Below are 14,590 nucleotides of genomic sequence, written 5' to 3' on the forward strand. Positions count from 1 at the left end.
CAGATATATGATGACTTGGCTTTTTTACATGATGGTTCCTTTCAAAGCTGCATCTGTCAGAGTGTTAGGGTCCAATGTAGGGAAAAATATATATTAAAAGAAACAGAGCCTAGAAAGGTCTGGGGGAGCAATATTCCGGGGGGAAAAACTCACAGAATTTGCAAGATTAAAGTGGTACATTTCTGAGAAAAAACTACTTGGATGTTTTGTGAAGTCGCACATTTAAGAAAATGAAGAAGAATTTTTTTGGGGGGGATATTATCCGCGATTAAAGTCATAGATTTAACGGAAAAAAAACTGACATTTTCTGTAAATAAAGTTGTAAATTTAAGAAACCCCCCCCCCCCCCCCCCCCGATATTTTCTGTGAATAAAGTCATAAATAAAAAAAACAACATATTTTCTGTGATTTAAATAGTAAATTTAAGAAGAAAAAAAAACCCAGTTATTTTCTGTGATTAAAGTCATAGGTTTGCTTAAAAAAACCCTGATATTTTCTGTGATTTAAATTGGAAATTTAAGAAGAAAAAACCCTGATATTAGATTTGCGAAAAAAACACGGATATATTTTCTGTGATTAACGTCGTAGACTTGCAAAAAAAAAAGAAGATATTATCTTAGATTATAAAGTCATACATTTGCGAGATTTTTGTGTGTGTCTCAATTCCTTATGCTGACGATAATCTGGTGATTCAGAGCTAAAATTGTGAGTATTTCCTTATTGCTAAATCCGATTGCAAAGTATCATTTGGTGAGGTCATCAAAGTTTTTCTAGTAAATTTGTGAGTTTTTCTCAGAAATGTACCACTTGAGTTATATTTTTCTCCTAAATTTTTGACTTTATTCGGGAAAGGTTTTAGATTTTCTACGAATATTACCCCCCTCCTCCGGCCGTTTGAAACATTTTATTAAACATTTTTACCTACAACGGCCCGAATACACTGTCCCAGAAAATCAGTTCCAACTATATCTGAATAGTAAAAACACTTCAGTGCTCATAATATCGACACCCACCGAAGCTCCTGTTGTAACACGAATGTAGTCCACAGGAGAACTACATCAGACGGCCATGACACCAGGTTGAAAAGCAAAGAATAAATTATCTCCAAGGAACTCGAAAAGAAAAAGAAAAGAAGGGGAATGTCCGTTTAGGAGTCAGTTTCCATTCACTATCGGGACACGCTTTCAACATGACATTGCAAATATCTGTGCTGTTATAGAGCAGTTTACACAATATATATATATATATATACACACAACTTTTTATAAACACCCTCAAATAGTTTATATTTAAGGCGGCCTGCTGGAAAATCAAAAGTTATCAAAAAGTGGTGTCGCAGTAGGAAACCCGACTCATGTGCCAACAAAAATGTGTTTTTTGGAGGGGATGTGCATGTTAATGTTTGCCGACTCATGTTCTTGTAAAGAGATACGACTGAGGAGCAACACCATCAAACAAATGAGTTAGAATTGAGATGTTTAAAAGTGATAGTTGTGTGATGTTTAGAAGTACTTGTAAACAGTTGGTGTATTAGTACATAGATGGAGTTTGGGAGCAAAGTAAAGGGCTGTTGTGGACGTATGTTACACTCCTAACACTATTAATATCAGTGTAATGATTCTTTTCTTTCTGACGGGGAACTGAATCCGTTATCTCTCCTCTCGCCAAACCCACCAGACTCCATTCACAAAAACAGTGAATTTAAAACATGCCTCATATCTTCTGAAAACGACATGTTTCAGACAAACAGGAGGAAGTCAACTTTGGTTGAGACCTTCTCAGCAGCACACTCTGGCAACAAGATCTGGCAACTTTGTGATCATTGTTGTAGAGCAACCCTTGGTGGCAGACCAGCAACTCCTGTATTCTCAGAGGTTAAATCACTGTTTTAGTGAATGGAGTCTGGTGGGTTTGGAGAGAGAAGAGATTACAGCTTCAGTTCCTTATCAGAAAGCTCTGACAGCAACATAAATTGGTGAAAATATAATAAGAATATAAATATAGCTCCAACTTACACTGATATTAGTCTAAAATACATCCACAGCAGCACATTACTCTGCTCCCAAATGACCTCTGCTGTAATAATACACTGACTGTGTACAAGTACTTCTAACTACCCTTTAAAGGAGGAAGTCAGTCATGTAGTGATGCACAGGTGGGTCAGTACGCTTCTCCTTTAAGGCCAGAGGGAAGTTGCCAAAGTAGAATTGTACGGCGATGAGATCAAACGATGAAGACGAACATACAGTTTAACTGATATATATCTTTAAGTTAACGTAAGAGAGAGAGAGAGGCTGGAGGACTCAACACACACAGTCCGTCCCTCAGTCCTGCAGCCGGCGGCGAGTCCACCGAGTCCCACAGACATGCTTCACAGTCAACACTGAACCGGGCCGTCCAGCAGAGGGGGGCGACCGGGGGACAGCAGAGACACACCGGGGGACGACCGGGGGTGAGGGTTCACTCTCAGCAGACAAGAGACTCTCCTTACAGTTAGTGTCACGGTCCAGGACCCGGTCCAGGACCCGGTGCTCTCCCTCTACGAGCTCTCCAGAGCGTCCAGGACTTTCATGATCTGCTGCTTGATGACCTTGGTGGCGTCGCCGGCGTTGGGTATCAAATATCTGAAAGGAGAGAAGAAGAAAAAATATGTTATTATTAATAACTTATTAATAATATCTCAAAAAAATAAATGAGATAAAAATTATTTCCCAGCATGTGTTGTTAAATAGGTGAACAATAATCCCGGGGATGTGATGTAAATTTCAGCTCGACTTTAAAGCTACAAATGTGAATTTTCCTCCGCTGAAGTTCACGTGACACTAGTTTTTTTTTTTTTTTTTTAAATGACAGCTTGAAATGTTGTACTGCATGCTACATCTGCAGACGAGCACCTCTCGACTGCCGAGATCTCGACCCCAGCAGCGTTGTTGCTGCCGAACTTGAACGTGATCAGCTCCGGGTGCTTCTTCTTTGACGTGATCTTCACCACCGAGTTCAGCGCCTGTCTGGACTGGATGTAGGCGAAGCCCTTCCTGGAGGCGATCTCCCGCAGGCAGTACATGTGGGTCGCCGTAATCAGCAGGTGGCTGGAAGAACAGCAGACGCAAGTTAGGGCTACGAGTCCTGGACTTGAGGACTCGTGGTCTGTGGTTCTGGGTCCGTGACTCACCTGGGGAACATGTGACCCGTCTCCTTCACCTCGTTGCAGGGAATGTGATGCTTTACGTCTGGTTTGTTGGTCCAGGTCTGGACGTTGACAATCTCCTTCCTGTCATCGTCTGACATGGACGAGCTGTCGATCTCATCTTTCAAAATAAAATAAAAAAAGGTGTCATACAGAAGTCACTTTTAAAATGTTGCGGCATGACACTTTTACAGATAAGGATTTCTGCTATGCTAGAAAAAAGAAAATCTGTTATAACTGTCATTCTCCCTGCTGGCCACCAGGGGGCGACTCCTCTCTAGTGCTTTGCATATCATAATGTGAAAATATTTTACGTTTCATGTTATGACACTAATCTATTTTTTCGTCTCCCAGGCGTGGCAGCGTTAGTCTTCCATACGCTTTACCTGTATCGTACTCCTCTTCGTCCCCGATGCTGAAGACCGGCTTCACTCCCCGGTACGGTTTGCCGACCCGGTCGCTGCTGCTCACGTGTCTGCAGACGGGACACAAAAACAGAGCGACTTAGAGCGCCGCGGCGGCGGCGAGCGAAGGACGTGAACATACGTTAATGTAATGATAGGGTTGCACAAAGATAGCGATGGCATGAAGACCTTGTTAGCCCACTATGGCCCTGTTACGCTGCTAAACTACAAAGAAAGAGGGTGATTAGTCAGTTCATGATATTCAGGGCTGGTGGCAGTCAATCACGGCTTGTTTGTGTTTGTTGTGGTTGGTTCTGCGTAGCCCCGCCTATCATCTGAGAGAGCGATGGAATGGAAAGTGGCGTCTCTAAGCAAACAGCAGTGAAGGGAAAATTTCACCTCAGTCGTTGTCAAGGTTACGCTCCCGAAAGGCGTCGGCAGCTTCAGAGGTGAAACTGATTGTGGTTAGTGAAGCATGAAGACGGATCTCAATGTCTCGGACGTTACATGAGTGGGAGATGCTGAAGTTAGGGCTGCACGATATCTAGTCCAGTAAACATGATGTCTAGTCCAGTTAGCACGATGTCTAATCTCGTTAGCACAATACCTAGTCCAGTTAGCACGATATCTAGTCCAGTAAGCATGATGTCTAGTCCAGTAAGCACGATGTCTAATCTTGTTAGCACGATACCTAGTCCAGTTAGCACGATACCTAGTCCAGTAAGCATGATGTCTAGTCCAGTAAGCACGATGTCTAGTCCAGTAAGCACGATGTCTAGTCCAGTAAGCACAATGTCTAGTCCAGTAAGCACGATGTCTAGTCCAGTAAGCATGATGTCTAGTCCAGTAAGCATGATGTCTAGTCCAGTAAGCACGATGTCTAGTCCAGTAAGCACAATGTCTAGTCCAGTAAGCACGATGTCTAGTCCAGTAAGCATGATGTCTAGTCCAGTAAGCATGATGTCTAGTCCAGTAAGCACGATGTCTAGTCCAGTAAGCATGATGTCTAGTCCAGTAAGCACGATGTCTAGTCCAGTAAGCACGATGTCTAGTCCAGTAAGCATGATGTCTAGTCCAGTAAGCACGATGTCTAGTCCAGTAAGCACGATGTCTAGTCCAGTAAGCACGATGTCTAGTCCAGTAAGCACGATGTCTAGTCTAGCACGATGTGCACAACAGTCACATGACAGGAAGCGTGACGTTGAAGTCAAACACGTCGCTACGCTTATTTAGCTGCTTGTTACAAAGGAAAACTCCCATGATCCTCTTGTTCATGACTCATCCAGTATTAGTGATCAAACACCTACAGCCTACAGCTACAGATGTTTTACTGTAAGTGGGAGGAGCCTCTCGTCATCAGGTTAACCTGCTTTATGCATCTACGGCAACCTTCTGGTTTTGAAAAGTGAAGCCGACGCTGAAGTGCCTTAAAGCTGCATTCTCTCTGCTGGCCACCAGGGGGCGACTCCTCTCTGATTGTATAGAAGTCTATGAGAAAATAAGCCTACTTCTCTCTTCATTTATTATCACAGTAAACATTGTAAAGTAAGTTTATGGTCTCAATCGCTAGTTTCAAGTCTTCTTCAATCCAGCATGATGTTCATTAAGTACATTATGGTCCATTTAGAGTCCAACAGACCAGAAAGCAGGGGATACTTTAGGGGCGGGGCTTACCTGCTGACTGACAGGTCACTACCACACTACTAATGCAGTAAGCTACGTTGCTGGTGGCAAAAATGTGCTACTTTTAATATACAGTCTGCGGTCTAGTCTCTTAATTACGCTCTCAATGTGAATCAAATTGATGCAATTGAAGTAAAATAGAAAATTCCTTTGTTCCGATATCGTGCAGCCCTAGCGGATAGAGTAAGCATGCGTAAATGTGGCACTGGCTGACCGCCTCCTACGGCCGGCGTGGCTCTTTGGCCGGTGGGCATGCTGGTGACAAACAGCTGGAGCTCTTACCGATCTGGGACCGCCTTCTCTGGCCACGGCAGATTGAAAGACATTCTAGCGTAGAATAAGGCACAAGGTCAAACTGAATGTCAGTTTACATTTACATTTTACATTTAGGGCATTTGGCAGACGCTTTTCCCCAAAGTACATTTGTCAAAAGAAAGAAACCACAACATATCTTTGCCGATAAAGTAAGAGAGAAAAAAATAGAAAGAAGTGTTAGGTCCTCGTCTGAGTAAAGTAGTAGCTGTTCAGCAAGGATACCTTGAGAACAACAGTGCTATGATCAAAGTGCTATAGGTAAGAACATAGAAGTGCTTTTTTCGGGGGGGAATATTATACAGAATATTTATTTTCTGTATAAATTAATTACATTTTTATTTCTACTACTTGACTTAAAGCAAGGCCTTTAAAATAAAGAATAAAAGCTTGAGGAGGATGGGGGGGGGGGGGGGGGGGGGGGTTATGGAGGTCTGCTGGAGATCCCGAGGAGGAACCAGCTCACCTGTCGACAGGTGTGGACGTGTTCTCGATGAAGCTGATCATCTTCTCTTTCACGTTCACAGACTTGGACTTCAGAGCGAACGTCATCTTGTTGACCAGAGACTTGACGCCTTTGCCATCGCCGGGCGACTCTCCCTGGAACGGAGGAGGAGAAGAAGACGTGAGAACGTGAAGGAAGTCAAACTGCTGGTCTGTGAAGGTGTTTGTGTTCCGTACGTCGGCAGAGCTGAGGCTGCTGTGGGAGCCCGACGTGCTGACGATCCAGTGGAGGTACGACGAGTCCAGACCCTCGATGTTCATGTCCACCAGATGTTTCTGCAGCGCTGAAACACACAAACATCCGTCAGGTTTCACTTCATATCCAACCAGGGGGCCAGAGGTGTAAAAGGTGCTTTAAATGTAAACCACAGAACCAGACGACATCATTCTGATGAGGTAAGAACACACAGTTTTACAGTCTAGAGAGTTTCAGTTGTAGATCTACAGAGCTTAGTTGTGGATCTACAGAGTTTTAGTCGTCTGGTCCTGAAGGTCTCAGTATTCTCACATTCACCTACTTACCCATAAAACCTCCTTTAGCGATGCTGACGTATTCTTTGTTTTTCTGGAACAGAAAACCTTTATTTGACAAACATGTTGACGAAGAACACATGAATTGTGGGGGAAAACGCTGTGTTCACACCAAACACGAAGCAAAGTTTCGTATTTGTTTATTCACGTCTCAAGACGCCGCAGGGAGGAGGCGGGGTTTAGCACTGTGGAGGAGGCTGGGCTTGGCACCAGAGAGGAGGTGGGGCTTGCCTCCACATAGACCCCAACCAGGTTTCCTCCATCACGGCTGAAATCACCACTATTGCTGCTTTGTACATCGCACTGTGTGAAAACTTTGCTTTGCTTGGTGTGAATGCAGCATGAGAGGAACGTTCCTGGTTTCGCTTCCTCCTCTCGTGCCGTACCTGCAGGAAATGGGCCAGCACCATGTTCATGTACATGTCCTCCTCCTCCCTCCCACTGCCCATGAAGCACAGGTGCTCCCCGCTGGCGATGGAGCCCGACTCCAGAGACTGTTTCTGAGCCTCCAACAGGGACTTCACGGAGAGGGAGAACTCAGACGGGTTCTGGAGCATCTGTGAGGAGAACAAACACACCCGTTAACCTGTAACACAGAACCGACATCCTCCAGGTTCTAACACAGAACCAACATGGTGTCCTCACCAGGTCAGAGTCCAGGTGGAAGGCCGTGGAGAGATGCCCGGCGTTGTACTGCTCCGCCGGCCGGCAATCCACCACGAAGAACCGTACGCCGTCCTGAAGGGAAAACACATCATCATCACCATCAGGAACCCCACGAAAAACTGACTACAGGTGCATCATGTTGCATCATGCACCTGCTAAACCGTTTATTACCGTCTTCACCAGAGATCTTCAACGGGGGGGTCGGGACCCCTAGGGGGTCTGCAGAGCTACTGCAGGGGGTCTCCGAAATTATTTTTCTTCCAAAAATTTAAATATGTCCAAAAATACACGTTAAGATTAATCTTCCTGTTTGTTTTATATTATGTAGAGAAATTGTGATGTAGAAATGTCAAAATAGAATTAAAATATGAATCTGTCAACAATTATTATTTGAATGGATTAGCATTGTATACATACATCATTACAAAGTACTGTTATACATGGCACTATAGGCTGCTCTACACATTATTATTGACCCGGTTTAATAAGCAACATAGTTTTATATGATAGGTAATAGGGGTCTATATCAGCTTTGGGGGGTCCTTGGCCTGAAAACGTTGAAGACCTCTGATCTACGCGGTCCGACCTCACAGACTTCAGCCACGATGACAGAAACTAAAAATAACTAATTGTGACATCATCTCATCTTCCCTCCGGTGGACAGACGGACTGACCTGCTGCAGCTGGTTGGCCTGCAGGATCTCTGGGACCGACACGGGGAGACACAGAGCCTGACTCAGATCAGTGTCCTCTTCCTTCAGAGCCACCAGGCTGCTGCCAAACAGATTCTGGTTCATCTAGCAGGGTGGGGGGGGGGGGGGGGGGAAGAGCAAATAATGAGTCCTCTGTTGGACTCCACGCGAGTCCAACACTAACACGCCGTCTCACCTTCCGGAGCGACAGTGGCGTCTTGCTCTGGTAATACTGCGCCAGAGAGAACAAGTCCTCTATGTCCTCCGAGTCCAGGTGAGACGGGGATGCCTCCAGCATTTCTGTCCCCAAGACAAACCAGGTTCAGCTGCAGAGTTCAACCCACAGACATAACCTACACCTTCTCCAAAGTCAAGCACTTTTCAAGCATTTCAAGGTGCATTTTCATGCTTTTCCAGCCCCTTCCAGCTACAACTACAGATTTGTAAACAAAATTCTCAGTATTCAGTCTACTTATTATTGCAGGAAAACTAATTCCACTAACAGATCCACAGAAATATAATCACCAACTAGTTTGATCAGCTGTTCATCGTGAAAAGTCATTTTTCATGCAGAAATGTCAGAAAATGCTGTTCAGACAAATATCAAATATGGAGATCTGCCATCACATAGAACATACATTTCAAGCACTTTATTCTAAATCCAAGCACATTTCAAACCTTGAAAAAAACACACTAAAATTCAAGTGTTTTCAAGGATTTCCAGCACCCGTACCAACCCTCAACATGACAGCAGGTCAGACTTACTGATGATGTCTTCTCTGCTCTGACACTCTTGTGACAGGATGGCCTCTCTGAGGGTCAAACAGAAGATAAGTCACAGTTCACATTCAAGGTTCGTTAGTGAGGCGACGTGCGGGTTTCAGCCGCTGCTGCATACTTGGCGTTGACGAGGATGATGAGCATGAGGAAGAAGATGAGGAAGGGGTCGGCCTGCTGGAGGTAGCAGTCCCACAGGGTCTGGGTGACGTCGGGGGGGCAGTGGCTGGAGAACAGACTGCCCATCTGTGGAGGCGAAACACATGAAAATTCAATGGAGAATAAACGGTGGAAAGCAGCCGGTTAAGGCGACGTCTGGAGTAGCAGGTCAGAGGGGGCGTGGCGTGAAAGCGTACCCAGTTGATGGCGTAGGAGTCGGGCGTGATCTTCTTGGTGTCCAGGAAGGAGCAGAGCTCCGGCTCGTGGTACTGCAGCAGGAGTCTGTAGAGGTGGAAGGGTCGGCCGCTCGCCACGCAGTCCCTGAAAGCACACATTTACAAGTCAGTCCTCCATCTCTCCCCCGCCGTTACCATGGAAGCGAGACAGGCCCGTTACTAGGCTCACCTGGGGATGTGTTTGTTCATGATGGCGTAGAAGCAGTTGTAGAGGTCGCTGCGGGGAAGCTGCAGGCCCAGCAGCGGTTTGAGCAGGTGAGGCCAGCTCAGCTCCGGCGTGAACAAGATGTTTCTGGACTTGCAGTAGAACGTGATGACCGACTCCACGTCGGACACCATGTCACGCCGCTCCGCCTCCTCCTCTTCCTCCTCCGACGCGTCCAGCTGATCTACACACAGGGAGGAGAGCGGACGTCCACGGTCACGACAAGAAGAAGGTCTCCAACGAAGAGGTACCAGTCGCTCACTACCCATAAACCACCCTGTTAACCTGCTCAAATGTCTATCCAATCAAATTCACAGACGTCCCACCTCTCTTCTGACACAAAATGATTGTGATGCAGGACATAAGCAGGCCAATAAAAGGCATACATTTATTCTATTTTCTTTATGAATGGGTAAGTGTATGGGTAGGCTCAGTAATTAAACACAAAAAACCCTTTGCCTATGTTTAAACTGTATTTAAAAGACCATAAAAGGAAGACAGAAATGATTTTAACACACTTTAATTTAATCCAATCAGCTCTGAGATGGAAAAAGGTTGGAGATTTAAAGCTTCGTTCACATTTTTAAATCCACATTCACATATTTCCTGTCCCACTCGTCTGTAGATTTGTGTTTAAAGCTGCACGGCGTCGTACAGAGATCAGGCTAAGATAGCTGGGATTAGGGCTGTTCGATTTTGCCCAAAAATTAAATCTCGATTTTCTTCTCTCAAAATCCGATTTTCGATTACGATTACGATTATTTTGTGAAATGACAAAAGGCAAAGAAATTATTTCAAATATGCTGTTTTTTATTGAACATTTTGCAAATAATTTCCCCATTGGGATTTGAGTGCAAACCTCGCTCTTATTAAACAAAAAATCCCTCAAGGGATTAATATAAAGAACAATTAATGAACTTTTGCCATCTGGCTTTGCTCCATGTTATCTTCTTGTAGACCTCTTGTAAACAAAAAAAAAAAAAACAATCCCTTTGGGATTAAGATAAAAACCTCACTTTCACATGTATCTTAAGATGTGTCCATTAAACAAAAATGAATGAATAAAGTGCAGAACTTTAACTTAACTAAAAAATCGATTTTACGAGCTTCACGTTTTTAACATCGTCCTAACTACATAATCGCGATTACGATTTAAAATCGATTAATCGAACAGGCCTAGCTGGGATTAGCACGAAGGTCTGTCCTGGTCTCGAGTCTTAATCAGGAACCAACAAACTAAATGAAACAGACACTTCACATAAAGCTGACAGCAAGCACCAACTTTCTTAGTGTATTCTATAGTGTGAGTATTACATGTAAAAAATTACATTGTGTATTCCACATAAATATTGCTCTATATTCAAATAGATTGTAGAGTGTGTACCGTGTATTTAATTGTTTATCACGTTCATAGTACAGAATATCTCTTCTCATCTTTAGTGCATTTTATATTGTGTACCGTTGTTGTGTAGGGTGTTATTCGTTTTGTGAGTACTTTGTTGTTTTTGTGTCTACCTATAGCGTATTTGTATTTTATTGTGTACTGTATCTTCTTGTATATACAGATGAAAATGTATTTAACTAAATCTGGTGCAGGCATCTTTTTATTTTCTGAATAATTAATGTTCCACATTAACCCTTGACAAATAAAGTAAAAAAAACAACAAAAAAAAACGAGTTACAGTCATGTGTGACACGTTTTCTCACGTTGGAGCTGAACTAGCTGCTGAAAAGGTGCTGACCGTCTGCTTTTCTTGCACTAATCCAGGATTGTGTGCAGGAATTAGAGGGCACGCGTGTTTACTCACCGATCAGCTGCTGACTGCGGTTGTGAATGAGGGTCTGTTCTGGGAGGTCCAGGACGCCGTCCCAGGGGGACAGGCTGTCTCCTTTCCCCGAGACATTCAGAGCGATCTGCCAACGAGACAAAAGGAATCACAGCTCAACATGCAGCTATGAGGAAGAGAGACATGCAGAATAAGACCTGATCTGCAGTCAGCGGATCTATAGACGTGCAGCTGTGTGGCTTCATGTTACTTGTGATATTCAGGGGACAAAAAAACAACAATCAACAAAACGACCCGGCTGTAGTTCTTCACCAGATAAGAATCATTGGAAGCAACGACTACCACCGATATTGTGATTATTTTAGCTGCCTAAAATACATCCACAGCAGTACATCGCTTTGCTCCCAAACTCCATCTACTGTAGTAAGTAGTACTTGTCCAAAGTAGAGCTGCTAGTCCACATCATTAATGAACTATGCTGCAGGTATGTGACTCTAACAGACGGGCTGAACGGTGGGAGTGTCTCCGTTTACATTCATGGAGGTGTTGGTCTTTCCAGTCTGTGGACTTGTACCTGACGAGTAACCTCAACCACTACAGCAGGACTCTGACAGGGACTCTAGCAGGGGACTCTAGCAACACATACACTCTGCGGGGACTTTGATGGGGACTCTAACGTGGACTCATAACTAATAACCAACTGTGTTTCAGACTACAGTCATGTGATAAGTGAAGCCGTCCGGCTCCTCACCTTCCACATCTTGGCCCTGTGTTGGGCTGAATGCTGCTGGACCTGGATCACGCCTCTCTCCATCTCCATGTCGGAGCTGCCCGAGTCCAGAGCCTCGGCCAGATCCTGGTCCCTGAGGAGGCCCCGCCAGCACACAATTACATAGGTTAACAACAGTAAACGTGATAAATGATCGCAAGAACACAACTTCTTGTGTGTGAAATCCTAACATTTTTATTGCATCTCAGGTATTAGAAAACTTTTTTTTTTGTGAAGATCTTTAAAGACAAATAATACATAATGTATAAATGTATAAATAAAATATTTCTGATCATTCCTGGAGGCCTATTTTTTTAAACCAGGCTCTAATTTTTTCATGTCTCTTCCATGATAACGAGCTAAACAGCTTTTTCAAATCACTCGTGCGATGATATTTATGATTATCTCAATAACGGAAACTCACCACGATCAACATTTTTTTTTAAATCGCACTAAAATCCGTTCCTCACCGTAATATCTTATGAGCAGTCATGTGTATTCATGCTGTGAATGATGACACATGTTGCCGTGCTGCTTCTGAAGAGATTTGTGGCTTAAATCGAGTAATTAAACAACAAAGTGATAAAGATTATATCTGATAAACAACAAACCATCAACTACATTTTGACTCGCCATAGCAAGAAAGGCAGTAAAATTAATAATGAATAATTAATAACAACAACGAGGGCTGAGTTCCATTAAGTGTCCCAGGATGTGTTACACCAGGACCTCCCCTAAGTGGAATGCAGTCTACATCATCATCATCGTTAATGGTTTTTATTCCTGCCTGCTGTCAATTTGCTCTCTGCCAACTCCTTATTATGAGCACTAATATCTACAGACGACATCGTGTAGACAAAATGTTTATAGATATCGATAAATAAATTAATGTCTTTACCGTAAAATCCCACGTACTTGTGGTTCTACAAATTACCACGGCAACCAACTGACACGTGCAGTTGAACATCATCATCGTTGATTTTTGCATTCAAGACACAAGGCTTTTTTAGACGGATATCCCATCATAATCACGGACAGAAGACGCCTCAATACGCTGCGATCTGAGACACCAGACTCCATTGACAAAACCAGTGTTTTTACTACACAGCTGTTCTACCACTGCCTCCATCCTTAGTAAGTCTCTGTTACATTGTGACTCTAGTAAATCTGAACTAACCCTTTAAAAACGCCAAAGTCAAACAATAACACCTACAAACTAACATCACTATTTAGAAAACTAGCAACTTAGCCAGAGAATAAAATAGACCAAAATAATATGATTTTGAGAATTAAGTCCTGCTGTTATGAGGTCATAATAATAATATCCGGTTGCTTTGAGTCATATGTGCATGTTTTAGCATTCCCTGACTGTCGCCAGTTATTTAGTGTCTTTGCACCGCCCCAGTAAGCAGATTCAGGTCTGGACTAATCCAGGTCTCCAGATACTTGCTTCATACTGACTCCACATATCATGTTACTGGTTCACTTCATCAGGAACCAGCTGTAGTTTTGCACCAGATTCCAGTATACTAACTATACTACTCCAGACTCCATTCACAAAAACACTGATTTTAACCTCTCAGAACACAGGAGTTGCTGGTCTACAGCCGCCTCCGTCTGTTTGTAATGTAATGTAATGTAATGTTGACGCAGCAGTGGTTAGATTACATAAGAACAAGTTGATCCACAAGAGAATTAACATTTTTAAAGCAATACAGAACCTATAGAACCTACAGAACCTAGATCCTATATTATTAAATATTTATGTTTTCCTTTTCACATAATTATATACATCTCCAAACTTAAATTGTTGTATGAAACTCACCGGAACATCAGAGATTAAGTTTGACATAAAAGTAGAAATGAAACCCGCGTCCTGTATTAGAGGAACAGACCTGATCCGGGGTTGTTGAGGCGCCGCTGGACTCTGCTTACACGGGGACGCAGAACTCAGCGAAACACCGGCTAAACTCAACCGTTAAGCTAGTTATCGTTAGCTCGACTGGCTAACACGCTTCGACCGTTAAAACGCGACAATGCGAGAAATAAAGTGACGTAAATATAAAATACGCTGATCCTACGTCACGGCTCGGTTGTGTCGGTCTATTGAATGACCGGGGGCTGCTAATTTGTCAGCACCCCTACCAACTCGGCTAATCAAACGTTAGCTGGCTACTGGCCCGCTGGCCAGTAAACGGTCACTAAAAACTGGGTTCCGGTTAGCATCTAGCGTCGACGTTAGCTTCTACACGTAAAACAACGTCCGGTGAAACGGACACGGCTGTTAGATAGTAGAGAAAAGCGCGTCCGTTGGGATGTTAGTCCGACAGAAGATTGTCTCACCAGCTGCCCTGAAGCGCTTCCTCCACGGTATCCGCCATTGTTGTGTGTGTGTGTGTGTGTGTGTGTGTAGAGTGTGTTGACGGAGACACGTCAAAATGCCGTCAACAAGGCCGACGTGTCGCAAAACCCGCTGTCACAGACTGACGAGCAACCGGTTGTCTTGTGGCCGCAACTAATCGTCGACCATATGAAAGTAATAATATTAAAAATATATATATATACATAAAGTAGTAGTTAACCACATAAAAGACAATAATCGTTACATTTATGCTAAAAAAAAAAAAAAAAAAAAAAAGAAATACAATTGAAAAGCAGGATACGATCAAATAAAAATA

The 14,590-nt window shown here is 43.5% G+C and overlaps 1 protein-coding gene across 3 annotated transcripts; it reads right to left on the minus strand.

Moving 5' to 3' along the window:
• Positions 1-359: 359 nt before the first annotated feature.
• On the minus strand, positions 360-14,293 carry tbc1d23 (TBC1 domain family, member 23; the record flags this gene model as incomplete). 3 transcript variants are annotated; one of them, XM_084011112.1, is made up of 19 exons in its annotated part: positions 361-2,624; positions 2,895-3,089; positions 3,173-3,308; positions 3,574-3,662; positions 5,557-5,601; positions 6,053-6,186; positions 6,268-6,374; positions 6,613-6,655; positions 7,008-7,178; positions 7,267-7,359; positions 7,962-8,084; positions 8,176-8,279; positions 8,745-8,791; positions 8,878-9,002; positions 9,113-9,236; positions 9,321-9,540; positions 11,165-11,270; positions 11,895-12,006; positions 14,256-14,293. In XM_084011112.1, 19 exons carry the CDS (start codon positions 14,291-14,293, stop codon positions 2,540-2,542), a joined length of 2,097 nt encoding a protein of 698 aa, XP_083867238.1. In that variant the 3' UTR covers positions 361-2,539. The 3 variants fall into 3 exon arrangements, with proteins under 3 accessions (XP_083867237.1, XP_083867238.1, XP_083867239.1); XM_084011111.1 differs by having other exon boundaries at positions 360-2,624; positions 6,053-6,374; XM_084011113.1 differs by lacking the exon at positions 5,557-5,601.
• Positions 14,294-14,590: the final 297 nt, after the last annotated feature.

Source organism: Eutrigla gurnardus (genome assembly GCF_963514095.1).
Source record: "Eutrigla gurnardus genome assembly, chromosome: 6".
Classification (NCBI taxonomy): Eukaryota; Metazoa; Chordata; class Actinopteri; order Perciformes; family Triglidae; genus Eutrigla; species Eutrigla gurnardus.